A 16737-nucleotide genomic window follows, 5' to 3' on the forward strand; every position below is an offset into this window, starting at 1 on the left:
ATGTTAAAGCCCAAGATCTGTTCCACCAAACTGTCAGGGGCTGACTTCCTTGTGTCTTGCATTCCTAGGGTGTTAGCCTTGCCCGCATGCTCCATGACGACTTGTCCATGTTCCAGCCAAGTATGTAGGAGCTTTCTTCTTCACCGTAAGACTCACTTCTTTTACCCACCCCTGGCAAGAGGCAGGAGTGATGAGAAGTGTAATCTTTACTCTGGGAAGCCTGAGGCCTAGCTAAAAGTGGGGGCTCTGTTAGAGAAAGGCCAAACGGACATTGTGGCTTGTACCAAAACATGGGCAGGCTGGATAATTTGATTTTCTTTCTTGGAATTTGAACTGGATCGAAAAACAGGCAAGAGCATGCACTAGCCTGAAGATACACCCACTCCCGCCGGCGGCTCCTAGCCCGTGGGGAATCTGGAGGAGCTGCAGGTTCCTGTCTCCTTGAGGTCCGCGGGAACAGCGGGGACCTGGCTCATTCTGGGTTGAGGTAATTCCTGGGGCTGAGATCCCACTTTTCCTTATTCCGAGGTTCAGCCTATAATAAATATCTCGAGTTACTTGGGGTAACTGTCCCTGCCACAACGGGCCTATAGCCAGGGAGAGGCAGTAGGGGGTACACGATGCGGGCGCCCCTCCTCCCAGCGAGCACAGAGCCGAGGAGGGGATCCTGTGGACCGGGCGCCGCCCTCCGCAGGGTCCAGTCGCAGGGAGTGAAGGTTCCATGCGAAGTGCGGTTCGGCGCGGCCGAGGGTTTCTTACGGGGCCAGAGTCCAGCGTCAGCCTCGAGGAAGGGCTGACCCTTCCAGTAGCCGGGAGGCGCTTTCCGAGGGGCCGAGCGCAGCCGGGAGCCCGGTCTCGGCGCACGCGGCGGCAGGAGGCAGGTCTGACAGCGAAAGGCGGCCTGACAGGAGTGCCGCGGGGGCCTCTGGGAAGCGGCGTCCGGCGACGCGCCGCCCGCGCGGAGGGTTCTGGGAATTATAGTTCGACCTTGTTTTCGGGCTCGCGTGTCTTGGCCCCGCAGGCTCCTAGATGCCTCGTCGTCGGTCGGGCTGCTTCGGTGTCTGGCGTGAGGTCGAGCCTGGGGTCGAGGAGGGCTGAGCGCGGGTCCTTTTTAAACCTGAGTGGCTGGAGGGAGGGCAGCAGGGATGCCCCCAGGTGGGCGCCAGGCGGCCTGGCGGGGGTCGCGCGCGTCCCCTGGCCTCTGGGTGGGCAGAGCGGTGGACCCTGGGTCCCGCGGCGGGGGTCTGCGCGGCCAGGGAGGGACTTGCCATTGAGCCCGTGGGCAGAGGTGAGAATTTCAGAGTGCGGCGCGGTGCCTGCTGGAGAGATAAAAGGAGAAAGGCTGCCCTCCGGCTGGGGCGGGCTCAGGAATGGGGCAGCATCCGTCTTCTCTAGGAGAGTCTCTCCTGGAGGGAGAGCCGCTACCTGCATTGCCTGCTGGCCTGTAGGGTGATGCATGCCTCCTTTGCCCCCCAAGTCAACAGATCTGACATTCAGACTTTTGATAACTTCCTTTTGTTTCCATAAGGTGGTAGGAAGGAGACTATTAGACCCATTTGGCAGATGGGGAAAGTGAGAATTTGAGAAGTCAAGATTTGTTTAGAATGCTGGGTATTTTTCCCTGTAAGACCCATCGCTTTTTTTGCGCAAGGCAGCACTGTATCTGGAAAACCAGTGTTCAAAAAGAATTTAGTCTTCCTTCACCCAGTGAGCCTGGAATAGAACAGGAGTGCATCATTAAGTGAGGCACAGATTGACACAGATTCTTTGCTTATTATTTTGACTATCGCTCTGCAGATGACAGATAGAAATATGTATTTAACTTATGTGTCCAGATTCTCCTAGCAGAATTCTGTTGGAGGTTAAGGGCAAAGAAAACCTCAGGCAGCCATGGTCGTGGCTTTCTTGATTCAGGGATGTTGTGGGATTGTCCCTTGGTTCTCTGGGTTGATTCTTTTAGGTGACAGGTAGATGTGTATGGCAGTTTCTTTGAGTTCACTGCAAGGCAAGAGTCATCATGGCTCTTGTCTCCACTTCTAGAGTCACTTTCTGAGGACTCAGACCTCCATGCTGGAAACCCAGAAGAAACTGGCATGCCCACTGTGCCGCTGACTCCTACAACCCAGGTTGGTCTACATTACTCTTTTCCCCCTCTGTTCTCAGAGCATGGATATTCTGTTTCTTCCATTGTTAGGGAATTCCTTGGCCCGGAGTCCTAGACCACTGTGTCTACCCTGATACACTGAGTGATGGACTTCATGATGAATGTTCCTCACTGTGCAGAACTTTTCCTCCTGGCGTTACTTCTTCACTACCCACTCAGTGCTGATGCACACTTAGTAGCTCTGCAGTACTGTACTTGGCCTCATGGTGAGAGGCAAAGTAATAAAAACCACTTGTTCCTTTCTCATGAAGTTTACTGAGGAGCTAAGATGTAGATAAGTGAAATAGTTCCATCAAGAAGAAGTATGTATATTTTTAAATGCAGAAATGACTGGTAGGGACAAGTCATAATAGGACATGGAGGAGGTTTTCCATCCTGTGGAGTATTTTGGGAAAAAAATACTGAGATAAAAGCTGCACTTTGAAAAACAAAAGAGAGTAGGGAGTTGGAGAATAGAATACAGGAATATTCCAAGAGAGAGAACAGCTTCGGTGAAGAAAAGTCTCCAGGTATTGCCTTGGCCGGTTTGGCTCAGCAGTTAGAGCGTTGGCCCAAAGACCAAAGAATCGGGGGTTCAGTTCCGGCCAAGGGCATGTACCTTGATTGTGGTTGCAGTTTGGTTCTGGGCCCTGGTTGGGGTTGTTCAGGAGGCAACCGATCAATGTATCTCTCTCACATTGATGTTTCTCTCTCTCTCTCTCCCTCTCTATCTCCCTCCCTTCCTCTCTCCCCCTCCCTCCTCCTCCTCACCTCTCCTTCCCTCTCTCCTATTCTATATGAAGATAAATTGAAAATATCCTCAGGTGAGGTTTAAAAAACAAAAAGTCTCCAGGTGATGAGAGAGTTGGAGATCTTCAAAGGGTGTGTGTGTCACTGTGGAGTTGGAGTGTGGTGAGGGAAGCTGGGATATGCTGTAGCCAGACCACAGGAAAATCTACACTGGGTCTTATTCCTAAGGCAGATAAGGCCCCATTGAAGTCTTTAGAGGCCCAGCACGATGAAACATGCCACCACTGATGGAGAGAGATCTGTCAAAATGCTGCTGTAGGGTCTGGCCTAGGACACTGAGAGAATGGCAGACCCTGTGGTAAAGGCACTGGAACTACTCTTTTTTTTATCCTCACCAGAGGACATTTTTTTGTTTTTTGTTCAGATAGAGTGGGAGGGAGAGAGAGGAAGAGAGAGAGAAAGAGAGAAACATCGACGTGAAAGGGACACATTGAGTGGCTGCCACCCACACGACCCAACCAGGGCCGGGGACAAACTGCAACCGAGATACGTGCCCTTAGTGGGAACCGAACCCGGGTCTCTCTGGACCGCAGGCCAGCGCTCTAACCGCTGAGCCAAACCGGCCAGGGTGGCACTGGAACTACTTTTTAGCCTCAGCCCTGGCCTTCTGGCACACAGGAGAACACTGGGAGACAATGTCAGTACTGGTTCCGATCTGTGAATGTGTAGATTTCCTTCGGAGGGAAGCAGGAAAGTCAGTAGCATCTGCTGGACAGTGTCTGCTTAGTCTGCCCATGCCCCCAGCTCCAGCACAGACACACTGAACAGCAGCTCCATAAATAAGTTTGATTGCTGAGGTTTCTCAGGGAACTGAAAGGAACTGCCAGTTCGTCTGTCATTGTGAGCATTGTTTGTAAATTACACTTGCCCCTTGAACAGCACGGTTTGAACTGCACAGGTCCACTTATATGCCAGTTTTTAATAAGTATTATAAATGTATTTTCCTTGTGGTTGTCTTAATACAGTTTTCTTTTCTTTAGCTTATTTATTGTAAGGATACAGTATATAATACATGTAATATATAAAAAAATGTGTTAATCAACTGGTTATGTTTTTGGTAAGGCTTCAGTCAAGGGTAGGTTATTAGTAGTTAAATTTTGGGGGAGGTCAAAAGTTATGTGCAGATTTTCAGCTGTGCAGGGTGGGGGGTCAGCACCCCCAATCTCTGTGTTGTTCAAGGGTTGACTATATTTTGCTTGTGTTGATCATTCTTGAAGCATTTTGCTTAAGGGACCATAAACTAAAATAAAGAGAGTAGTGATTTCATACTTCAAGTATTAGAATAATGAATTATTTCAAGCAGGGGCTTTTTAAAGTAGGTAGTTCTTTAACTTATTTCATTATGTGAATTGTTTTACCAGTTCTTGAAGGGCTATATCATAAACATTAGAATATATAAACAAAGTTAACCATTATATTCAGGGGGCTATGGCAACAGGTTCAAAAAGGAGTAAGACTGGTTCATTGCTAGCATCCCAGGGACTGGTCTGTTTCAGTATGTCTCATTTAAGTTGAAGTTGTATAGAAATTTTTACAGAATTAGAAAATTATTAGACATATTTCTTATTAGCAGTAAGCAGACTCAGCTACAGATTCAAAGGAGCATTACCGACCCTGCTCCCTCACCCTACTCTTTATTTAATAGACAATCTAAACATTGTGCTTACCTGCAATGTATTCAGTGTTTGACACTTCTTTTTAGAGACATACTTTTATTAAATAACCTCACAACAATTACTTTTAAGGCAAGTTCTGAAAATGTAATCTTTCTGTGTGCCCCTACCTGCTTTGATAAATACACAACCTCATTATAAAAGTAACACTTAATCTATTTTAAGTCTCTGAAATATGAATAACTCTCCCTCACACCACACCCAGTTTAAAAAAAAAGATGGCTGTTTCATTCCCAGTTTCGACCAAATTTTTTCCCTAATTCTTTTTTTTAAATACAGAGTGGAGCAAAAGTCCGTTTATAGTTGTTGGTATGGAAAATAATACAATAATTAATAAATAATAATACAAGAATAAACTCTGTGTTTTGCATACTCACAACTGTAAACCTGTTTTGCTCAACCCTCTATGTTTTTATTGATATTTGGAAAGAAGAGAGAGGGAGAGAAAGAGAGAAATACTGATGTGAGAGAGAAACATTGATTGGCTGCCTCTCTTATACACCCTGACTGGGGATTGAACCCGAGACCTTTTGGTGCATGAGACGGTGCTCCAACCAACTGAGTCACACCAGCCAGGACTTTCTCAATTCTTATGTCCTCACATACATCTTTTAAATCTCCAGCCAAAGACCTGGTTGTTGGAATAACATTAATTTGTAAAATCCAGCACTTACATACTGTCTTGAGAGGAGGGCAATTTGATCCCTTTAACGTCAAGTTCATTGAACACAGTGGCCACCTTCTTCTGCATTCCCCTACAAGACTTAGACCTTAACGTTTAGAATGGTTCTTGGTTTACAGGCAGGCAGGTTGGAGAGTGAACTTTACTTCCTCCTCTCTCCTCCTTGGCATTTCCCTCCTTTCCTCTTGCCACCTAAGCCAAGTGGCTGGGAATTCATCTTGCCTCCCGATCCTCCTTCCTCTTGCCTCTAGAACCTTGCCTACTCCCTTCTCTCGTGCCCTTTTGGCTTATTTTCCTCCTCTTGGCTGCTTCCTCCTGCTCCTCCTCCCTCATCTGCTTATTGGTGGCCCTCATCATGTCCAACTGAGGCTTTTTGCTGTTCATGACTTGCAGCCTCTCCAACTGGTTCATTTTCTCCCCTGAAAAGTCCCGAAAAGGGACTGAAACTTCCTCTTCTTGCTGGAGCCCCAGAACACCCTCTCTTTGGGTAGATGCTTCTGGAAGCGCCCCACAGAAGCAGTGGAGACCTTGGCCACTTGGACGGCGAGGCCCTGCTCCTCCTTACTCTGGTGTCCTGGAGGATGCGTGCCAGTTGAGCTGGGAAGCTGCATCTTGTGTGCATGAGCTAAGTTATGCAGCCGGTTCAGCTCGTTCTTGGCCACCTGTCCCTTAGCCTGAAGCTATTGGCAAACTGGTCCTCAAAGGGGTCAGCACTGCAGGGCACTTCAGCCAGCCACTGGCCACTCACCTCGTCCCACACCAGAGTGGTCGTCTTCTTGGATCAGATGCCTTGGAGGCATGCGAACTGCTGCCGGTATGAAATCAGCCGCAGCGGGGGCACTGGCTTCTCTCTGGGCAAGTGAGCTGTGGGCTCTGGCAGCCGCGCCACCAGTGCCTCCTCCACGTGCTCTGTGGGCAGCTGCTACAGCTGGTTGAAGAGAAGCCTCCAGTGTGGGTACCCTGCCCTTCAGGCCTGTGGGTGGGAGGTTCCAGTGGGAGGCCAGCAGGTTACCCAGGTTGAACTCCAGCTCCAGCTCCTTGTGCACTGTGATGCGCTGCAGCTTCTTGGCTTTACCCCGCTCCGACTTTGCCAGAAGTTTCTCCACCCTGTGGCCCCAGCTCAGCTCACTAGCTCCAGGAAGAAAGTTCCTATTTGATTCACTTCTGTTCCCCTCCCCACCTCTGTTCCCATGCACAGTTTTATAGACCACACCATTTAAAAGTTGTTTCTATTAATTCTTATTCAAGTGTTTCTTTCCTCCTTCAACTGTCTGACACATACTTACAGTGTACTGCTGTGTGCCACGTACTAGGGCTGCTTCAGTGAGGAACAGACCTGACCTCTGCTCTCAGGAGCTCACTGTAAATGGGGCAGAGAGGGTAACTCAGAAAGTTCCTCGATGTGTGCGTGATCCAGAGAAAGGAAGGAGCATGGGGCTATAGCCAGAGGGTCAGGGACTGTTTGCCTAAGGAGGTGACACCTGAGCTGAGATCTGAAGTGTGGGTGGGATTTATAAATGCTGAAAGGATGTGGGGGGGTGAGTGTATTCAGGAACAGGAAGCAGCATGTGGAAAGGGGCCAAAGGGAATGTAGCACACATTTCAAGCAGAGGCAGCCACCAGTTGCAACACAGAGATTGCAGAAGGAATGGTGTACGGGAGGGTGGAGGGCGGAGGGTGGAGGGCGGAGGGCGGAGGGTGGATGGTGGGAGGGAGTCAGACCCATCGGCCTCTGAGAAATGGCAAGAACACTTTGGGGACTTTCATAATAATACCATTTTTATTTTTGTTTTGTTTTTTTATCCTCACCCGAGGACATTTTTCCATTTTTTGTTCAGGTAGAGTGGGAGGGAGAGAGAGGAACAGAGAGAGAGAGAGAAACATCGATGTGAAAGGAACACATCGAGTGGCTGCCACCCGCACAACCGACCAGGGCCGGGGACAAACTGCAGCCGAGGCACGCGCCCTTAGCGGGAACCGAACCCGGGTCTCTCAGGACCGCAGGTCGACGCTCTAACCGCTGAGCCAAACTGGTCAGGGCAATAATACCATTTTTAAAATAAATCTATTTCTGTGATGTGTGTAGCAAACACCTTAATGTTTAATATATATTGAACTGATTTTATTCTCAATGGAAAATTAGAGATAAATATTTTTGACCCTCTTGTATTTTAAAATCATACCATAGGAAAATACTTCATTTATAATTGTATTCTCTCCACTTTCCCATGTCTAAATAGTAAGGATTTCTATAGTTTTGTAAATTCATTGATACATAAATTAATAACTTGGTACCTTCAGATTTTACCTCAAAGTTGCTTTTCTTCCTGCCTGTAGGTAACATGCAGTCCTAGTGCATGGAGGCGAGGAGCCAGTCCATGGCTACAAATACAGCTGCCCCCTTACCTGCAGTTCCGCTTTCTGCAGTTTCAATTGCCTGCAGTCAGCTATGGTCCAAAAATATTAAATGAAAAATTCCAGAAAAAAACAATTCCTAAGTTTTAAATTGTGCACTGTCCTGAGTCATATGATAAAATCTCCATGTTCTGCTCCATCCTCCCCAGGACATGAGTCATCCCTTTGTCCAGTGGCTCCACACTGTTTACACTACCAGTCATTAGTCACGTAGGAGCCATCTCCATGATCAGATCTACTGTCACAGTATCACAGTGCTTGTGTTCAAGTTACCCTTGTTTTGCTTAATAATGTCCCCAAAGCTCAAGAGTAGTGAGGCTGGCAATTCAGATATGCCAAAGAGAAGCCATCGTGCTTCTTTTAAGTGGAAAGGTGTGTATGTGTAGGAGAAAACATAGTATATGTAGGGTTCAGTACTGTCTGTGTCTGCTGGGCATCTAGAAACATGTTCTCCACAGATGAGGGGGGACTACATACACCAGAGCATCTTAGTGTTGGAAAGGATGTTGGAGGTCATTTCATCTAAACTTTTTGTCTTCCTCCTTCTGTGCTGTCAGTTTGAGTCCTTCCCAGAGGCCTCTGGAAGGAAGTTTCTTAGTGAGCACGAATGTGTTTGGTTTTTCAGGAGTCGCTAATGATCAGGGATATGGCGGAGGCTCTCGCCCAGTGGGGACAGCTGAACCCTCCTCAGGGAGATGTGCCTGAGAAGCATAGGAATCTGGTCTTGCTGGGTAAGGATGGCTCCTCGTCACCCTGTGAATTTACTCAGTGTGGTGCCTTTGCTTCCTTAGTTCCTAGGAGACCTGAGGTTCTCAGATTCAAAGGGTCTTAATTCCTAAAAGGCCCAAGAATGTAATTTCTGCTTTTTGTTTCTGGATATGGTTTTAACTCTCCTGGAGTTAGAAATGGACTCCTTTTTATTGTATTTGCCCAGGCAGTAGCAGCCTTCTTTTCTGCTATCTGACCAAGGATGTTGAGATGAAGTTCTACTGAAAACACCTTTGAAGAAATGGTGCTTATTCTTTTAATAGGGAGAGGTAAAAACAAGTGACTCAATTGCTTTGAATTCCAGTAGACCCTGTATCAGTCTTCCTTTCTTCTGAGCACTGGCGAGGGAGAAATCCAGAACCCGCCTCTCTTACAGTGTCTTTCCTAACGACCGAAGAGCTAACCCTGGACTTCTTACCAGACTCCTTGTTCTTTCCTCATGAACAGGGCTTCCGATTTCCAAGCCCGATGTAATCTCTCAGTTGGAGTGTGGGGAGAAGCTGGAGAGAGAAGCCTCAAAAGCCACTAGTCCAGGTGAGTGAGTTTTGGAAACAGGGAGCTTAAAGCCCAAATGGTCAGTGGGAAAAGCCTCTTTGAAATGCTTGTGGGGGAGCCTTTCAGATTTTGCTAGACCCATGGAAAAGTTGAAGTCCCTCTCTCCCAAGCCACACTGACCTTCTGTGGATGATACTCTGTTATAAATTCATAATGTTACTTCTTTTTTTTTTTTGGTTAATCCTCACCTGAGGATATTTTTTTCCGTTGATTTTTAGAGAGTGGAAGGGAGGGAGACAGAGAGAGAGAAACATCGATGTGAAAGAGACACATTTATGGGTTGCCTCCCACATGCTCCTGACCAGGGCTGGGGATCGAACCTGCAACCCAGGTACATGCCCTTGACCAGGAATTAAACCCACGACCCTTTGGTGCATGGGCCAATGCTCTAACCACTGAACCACACCAAACAGTGCTCATAATTTTGCTTTTTAGAAAGTAAATACTTTCCACTCTTTCAAACCAATATTTTTCCTAATAAGGTGAAATGAAATCAGCATTTTAATAATTTTCATGGGTGCAAGGTTCTAAAGCAGGCTTTTTCATGTATGCTATTTATCTCTGCAAGATAATGTAACTTTGTCTGACAGCGATGACTATAAACCGATTTCTGGGTTTTCCCTTGCTTTCTCTCTATGAGTGGAGGCAGCATAGCATGTGGTTACAAGTACAGACTTTGGGCCCAGGCTTCCCAGGTCAAAGCCGGTCTCCACCACTCACTAGCACTGTGACCTTCAACACGTGAATTATCCTCTTTATGACTCAAATTCCCCAACTGTAAAATGGGGATAATGATAGCACTTAACTCATAGGGTTGTTGTGAGGATCAAATGAGAAAATCCTAGAGAAATGCTTAGAACAGTAACTATGGCTATATGCTAAGAAATGAGAGCTGTTGATTAAATCTTGGTAACTTTGTTTAAAAGATATGGATTTCACCCTCTTGCTTCAGTCAGACTGAGTTGCTGCAGTAGACTCCCAGCTGATTCTACTTTATTTAATCTAGTCTTATATAATTGAGGCAGCAGAATCCTGCTGAATTCCCCACAGCAAGTTTCTTACTCTGCTAGTTCTGTATTTATCTTCCTTCTTTCAAGACCTTTGATAGTCTACCTGCCTGACAATTTTACCTTCTTTATTCTCCAACTTGAACCCTTAACACCAGACAGGCAAGTATCTTACTGTCTTCCACTTACTATGTGTTCTCCATGCACTTGGGGCTTTATTATTTTATCTTTTTATCCTCACCCGAGGACATTTTTCCATTTTTTGTTCAGATAGAGTGGGAGGGGGAGGGGAGAGAGAGAGAGAGAGAGAGAGAGAGAAAGAAACATTGACGTGAAAGGGACACATCGAGTAGTTGCCACCTGCACAACCCAACCAGGGCCAGGGAAAACTGCAACTGAGGTACGTGCCCTTAGCAGGAACCAAACCCAGGTCTCTGGACTGCAGGCCGACGCTCTAACTGCTGAGCAAAACCGGCCAGGGTGCACTTAGGGCTTTAATTCTTCGCTTTAATTCCCCTTAGCTAGAAGTCCGTTTACCTTTACCCTTTATCTACCTAGTTGTCCTTTAAATCTCAAGCACTTCCCTAATTAGGTTATGTAGTGAGAATATTAGAGCATTTTGATTTATTTTATGTACCATCATGGTTGGAATGGATATTAAAGACTATTTAAGCCTGGGAATATTTAAACATTTTCAGCAGTGAAGCTCCCCACCCCCCACATCTCTTCCTAGAAAGTCTAGGATTTGGGGGAGGTATCCTGAAAGGTTGGGGACCAATCTGAGCACATAGGGATTTCACCTTCCCCTCTCTACATGCTATTCATTTTTTAAATTTTTTAACCTGAGGATATTTTTCCATTGAGTTTTAGATAGAGTGGAAGGGAGGCAGGGAGAGAGAGAGAAGCATCAATGTGAGAGAGACACATCAACTGGTTGATTCCCACACAACCCTGACCAGGGCCAGTTATGTGCTATTGGTCGGAAATTGAACCCTCGAGCCTTCTGTCCAAGGGCCAATGCGGTAACTGCAGAGCCAAACCGGGCAGGGCCTATTCATTAAAAAAAAAACAAAAAAAAATTTGGTTTTATTTTATTCTGCAATTTGTCAGTGTGGGGCAATCAATGGTGACCAGTTGCTTGTTAATTACTAAGCTTTGTGATTATTTGAATTTGTAGATTAAAATATATATATATTTATTTTATTTTATTTTATTATTTTATTTTTTTGTTAATCCTCACCCGAGGATATTTTGTTCCTGTTTATTTTTAGACAGAGAGGACGGGAGGGCGGGGGTTGGGAGAGAGAGCGAGAGGAACAGAAAGAGAAACATGGATGTGAGAGAGACACATCAATTGGTTGCCTCCCGCAGGCACCCTGTTTTGGGGGGGTGGGTGGCGAGAATCAAACCTGCAACCCAGGTGCATACGGGCCCTTGACTGGGAATCAACCTGAGACCCTTCAGTAATTGGGCCAACACTCTAACCACTCCGCTACACCGGCCAGGGCTTATTGATTTTAGAGAGGAAGGGAGAGGGAGAGAGAAACATCGATGTGAGAGAGAAACATCAGTTGTCTGTACCCTGCACTCTTCCTACTGGGAGATCGAGCCCACAACCTGGGCGTATGCCCTGACCAGGAATGGAACCAACATACCAGCCAGGCCGAATTTGTAAGATTTTGACCAATTTGAAGACTAGTTCCTAGAATATGAATCTCATCTGGAGACAGTGGAACCAACCGAGATTTTTGTGTAAGAGGGGTTGTTTTGGAAGGTTAGTCTGTAGCATTGAGTGGGACATTTTGAAATGGGAAAAGATTGGCGTAAGGAGATCAGCTAATGATGGTCATTCTCAAGGTGCAAAGCAGCAAGGCCATGGTGTGGTGCTGGCAGTGGGCAGTCTCTGGAAGACCATCTTTCTCTGATCCCAGCCCTGTTTCCCCAGAATCTGGTTTTTTGTTTTTTCACTTCTGCTTAATCTTGTTTTGTTATTCCTTCTCATTTTCTCCCCACTGAACAGAGGGATTGTGAGCACCTGCTCGCCTTTCCCTGTATGCAGCTGTGCTCCTTTGTCCAGTCATCCTTTCTCGTGTTCCCTCAAGACTGCAAGGCTGTTTTTTTATCCTCACCCGAGGACATTTTTGCATTTATCTTCAGATAGAGCTGGAGGGAGAGAGGAAGGAAGAGAGAGAGAGAGAGACATCGATGCGAGAGAGACACATGGAGTGGTTGCCATCCGCACAACTCCAGCCAGGGCTGGGGACAAACTGCAACTGAGGTACGTGCCCTTAGCGGGAACCGAGCCCGTGACTCTTGGGTTCGTGGGCCGACGCTCTAACTGCTGAGCCAAACCGGCCAGGGTGCAAGGCTGTTTTTTGAGAGCTTTCAAGTTCATGTGTTCCCTGTAGCATTTTTTGTTTGTTTTATTAAGTAGTCACTTTACTCAGTAATGATACATATGCATTTTTGTTTTTGTTAGACTGGGAGACAAGACCAGAAAGCAAGGAGCTAACCCAAGAGCCGGATGTTTCCGAAGAAGAGTCAGCCCCTGGGGTGTTAGTAGAAAGATTTCCGAAGGAAGGTGACAGTGGATGTGAGGATTCTTTAGAGTGTCAGCAGGAAAACCATGAGAAACATTTAATACAAGAGATTGTCACTCAGAAGAAATCTTCTGGGGAGAGAAGTTACCAGTGTGATGAATTTGGAAGAAATTTTGGTCGGAGGTCATTACTTGTTCAACAGCAAGGAGAGAGACTACGTAATTGTGATTCACTTAAAAAGAACCTAAAACAAAATTCAGATCTAAAAAGGCATAAGAGAATTTGTTCAGGAAAGAAACCCTGGAAGTGTAATGAGTGTGAGAAAGCCTTTAGTTACTACTCAGCTTTTGTCTTGCATCAGAGAATTCACACGGGAGAAAAGCCCTACGAGTGTAATGAGTGCGGCAAAGCCTTTAGCCAGAGCATACACCTCACTCTCCACCAGAGAATTCACACCGGAGAGAAGCCCTACAAATGCCATGAGTGTGGGAAAGCCTTCAGTCACCGCTCAGCCCTTATTCGGCATCACATAATTCACACCGGAGAGAAACCCTACGAATGTAATGAATGCGGGAAGGCCTTTAATCAGAGTTCATACCTCACTCAACACCAGCGAATTCACACCGGAGAGAAACCTTACGAGTGTAACGAATGTGGGAAGGCCTTCAGCCAGAGCACGTTTCTTACCCAGCACCAGGTCATTCACACTGGAGAGAAGCCCTACAAGTGTAACGAGTGTGGGAGAGCCTTCAGTGACCGCTCGGGCCTCATCCAGCACCAGAGAACTCATACTGGGGAGAGGCCTTACGAGTGTACTGAATGTGGGAAAGCCTTTGGCTACTGTTCAGCCCTGACTCAGCACCAGAGAACTCACACTGGGGAGAAGCCCTATAAATGCAGTGATTGTGGCAAAGCCTTCAGTGACCGCTCAGCCCTCATCCGCCACCAGAGAACACACACTGGAGAGAAACCTTACAAGTGTAACGACTGCGGGAGAGCCTTCAGCCAGAGTTCATCCCTCACAAAGCACCGGAAGACTCACACCGGAGAGAAGCCTTACAAGTGTAAGGAATGCGGGAAGGCCTTCAGCCAGAGTTCATCCCTTTCCCAACATCAGAAAATTCATGCTGGAGGGAAAACCAAGGAATATGGGAAAGCCTTTAGTGATCATGCAGCCTTTGGTCAGCAAAAGAGAATTCATACTGGATAAAGACAGTAAACTGTTTTCCTGGGTGTGAGTAATCATCTGAGTAGTTATCTCAGTCAACAGTTCTCGAGGGGAAAATTATTGATTGAGATTACTCAGATGATTACTTACACCCAGGAAAAAATGAGGCTTGTAAGTTGGTCAGTCACAGAGTTTCCGTGAGGGCAGCTTCCCCTGAAGCCAGAGAGCTTGGGCCTGGCAGTTCACTTCTGCGCTCCGTGTCTTTTAACCTCGCTCGTTGAGACGGCACTGAGGATCAACTAACTCCCAGGGTCAGACCTGTAGTCCAGAAAGGGGGAGCACAGAGGGACCTGTAATGTTTTCCATCTGTTTTCAGCTAGCTGAGGTAGCTGACAATGTGCTTATTTATGAAGATTTATCTTCCTTGTATGTAGTTTGTACTTTAGACTTTTTCACACCCTAGTAAAATTTAGTTGTAGACCTGAACTGACACTGCATATTAGGTTGTGAGAATTGTAAAGACTTTGAAATACTTGCCTTTCACCATTTTATTCTTGGGAAGAGGCAGATGACATGATATGTATCATTGAAATTTGGAAGGTTATTATTGGAAATATTTTGAGTGCTGTTGTTTTTTGTTTGTTTGTTTGTTTTAGTTTTCACATTTGACTAAGTGTATCTTTGTGTGGGTTTCTTGGAGTTTATCTTGTTTTCTAAACTTGAGTCTGTAGGTTTATGTCTTGCCAAATTTGGGGAATTTTCAGCCGTCATTTCTCTGAATACATTCTTAACCTCCACTCCCTCCCCTTCTCTCTTTCCAGAACACTGCTGCAAATGGTTAGGTCTTTGCTTGTAATCCCACAGGTTCCTGAGGCTCAGTTCATTGTTTTTTAGTATATTTGTATCTTAATCTGCTCAGGCTGCCATAAAAAAATTTCATAAACTGGGTGGTTCAGACAACAGAGATTTATTCCTCACAGCTATGGAGCTGGAAGTCCAATATCAAGGTGTCGACTTTGGCCTTTGGTGCTGGGTCTCTTCCTGGCTTTCTCGCCTTCTGTGTCCTCACATGGCCTGTCCTTGATGTATGCCTGTGGGAAGAGAGAGAGAGCTCTCTTCTTCTTCCTTAAAGGCCGCTAGTCCTATCAGATTAGGACCCCAGCCTCATGACCTCATTTAACCTTCATTACCTCCAAAAAGTCTGTTCTCCAAATACTGTCAAATTTGGAAGTAGCATTTTAACATACGAATTTGGGGGGGACACAATGCAATCCATAGCATTTGCCTCTGGCCCCCAAATTTCATGTTCTTACATGCAAAATACATTCATTTCATCCCAACAACCCTCTAAATCTTATTCCATCATCAGCTCCAAAAGTCCAAAGTCTCACCTACATATCACATAAATCAAATGTGGGTGAGACTTGAGGTATATTTCATCCTGAGGAGATTCCTCTCCAGCTGTGAACCTGTGAAACAGGACAAGTTATGTGTTTCCAAAATACAGTGGTGGGGCATGCACAGGACAGATACTCCATTCTAAAAGGAGGACTAGAAAGGAAGGAGGGAGGGAGGGGTAAACAGGTCCCAAGCAAGTCCAAAACCCAGTGGGGCAAATTCCATCAGATCTTGATGCCTTACTTTCTAGACCACTGAAGCAGGGGTCCTACCTTCACAAGCCACTGCTGCAGCAGTCCTGCCCCCAAGGCTCAGCTGGGCAGCCCTGCCCCCCCATCCCCAAAGCCTCAGTTTGAGGCCATGTGGCTTGTTGACACTATAGGGATATCCTCACCGTTTGAAACTGATGAGGCAGCCTGATCTCTGAATCGATTCAGAGTCATTCTTCCCCTTTCCTGCAGCATAGGGCAGGTTTGCAGCTCTGCTCTGGTCCTGTGGGATCTAAGAAGCCTGACAGCCTGCCTTAATCTTGTCTAGTGTTTTCTGTCCACTCTAGTACCAGATGGGGGTGATTCTGCAGGTTTAATCCCATCTCTATTCCTCATTTCTGCTGAAATGGCTGATTAAATCCATGAGTGACACCCATGATCTCTTTATTAAATGATATTTAGCCACAGCTGAACAAGCATTCTCATTTTACAATATGGAGAGACAGAATTTTCCAAATCTCCAAGTTATTTTTCCTTTTTGCTTAATAATTGTTTCTTCAATTCATCTCACATTTGACTATAAATAGCGAGGTAGACCCACACTGCACCTTCAGTGCTTTGCTTAGAAATCTCTGCCAAATCTCTGCTCATAAGTTCTCCTTTCCACAAAACAGCAGATCATAATTCAGCCAAGTCCACTGCCATTTTGCAACAGGGATCACCTTCCTATTTCTCGTAACGTGTCCTCGTTTCTGTCTCAGACCTCATCAGAATGGACTTTAATGTCTGAATTTCTAGCATGCACCTCAAAACCCTTCCAGCCTCTACCCATTACCCAGTTCCAAACCTACTTCCGTGTGGTTAGATATTTCTTATAGTGGCACCCCCAATCTGTCTTAGTCTGGTTGGACTGCCATACCACAGGCTAGGGGGCTCAAACGACTGAAATGTATTCCTCATAGCTGTGGAGGCTGGAAGTCCAGGATCAAGGTGTCAGCCAGTTTGGTTTTGGTGAAAGCTCTGGGCTTGCAAACAGCCACCTCCTTGCTGTGTCCTCATAGCCCTTTCTCAGTGTATGTGTGGAGAGAGAGTGAGCTCTTTTTCCTTGGATGATACAAATCCTATCAGATTAGGGCCCCATGTTATGACCTCTTTTAACCTTAATTACCTTCTAAAAGCCCCATCTCTGAATACAGTAACATTGGGGGTTAGGGCTTCAACATATGAACGAGGGGGGCACGATTCAGTTCATAGCAATTTTCTCTTGTTCTGGTTGAGTACTTTTTATTGTTCCACAAGTTCACTGATTCTTTCCTCTGTCCCTTCTATTCTGCTAGTGAGCCCATTGTGTTTTGTTGCTGTATTTTTC

The 16737-nt window shown here is 46.2% G+C and overlaps 1 protein-coding gene across 1 annotated transcript; it reads left to right on the forward strand.

The window, feature by feature from the left end:
• The first annotated feature begins 1008 nt into the window (after positions 1 to 1008).
• LOC118630928 (zinc finger protein 501-like) lies at positions 1009 to 15378 on the forward strand. Its single transcript, XM_036263182.1, has 5 exons — positions 1009 to 1071; positions 2041 to 2126; positions 8349 to 8454; positions 8939 to 9025; positions 12533 to 15378. The coding sequence occupies exons 2-5, from the start codon at positions 2094 to 2096 to the stop codon at positions 13801 to 13803; spliced, it is 1497 nt and encodes a 498-aa protein (XP_036119075.1). The 5' UTR covers positions 1009 to 1071; positions 2041 to 2093; the 3' UTR covers positions 13804 to 15378.
• The last annotated feature ends 1359 nt before the right edge of the window (positions 15379 to 16737 follow it).

The sequence above is a fragment of the Molossus molossus genome, unplaced genomic scaffold, assembly GCF_014108415.1.
Source record: "Molossus molossus isolate mMolMol1 unplaced genomic scaffold, mMolMol1.p scaffold_m16_p_15, whole genome shotgun sequence".
Classification (NCBI taxonomy): Eukaryota; Metazoa; Chordata; class Mammalia; order Chiroptera; family Molossidae; genus Molossus; species Molossus molossus.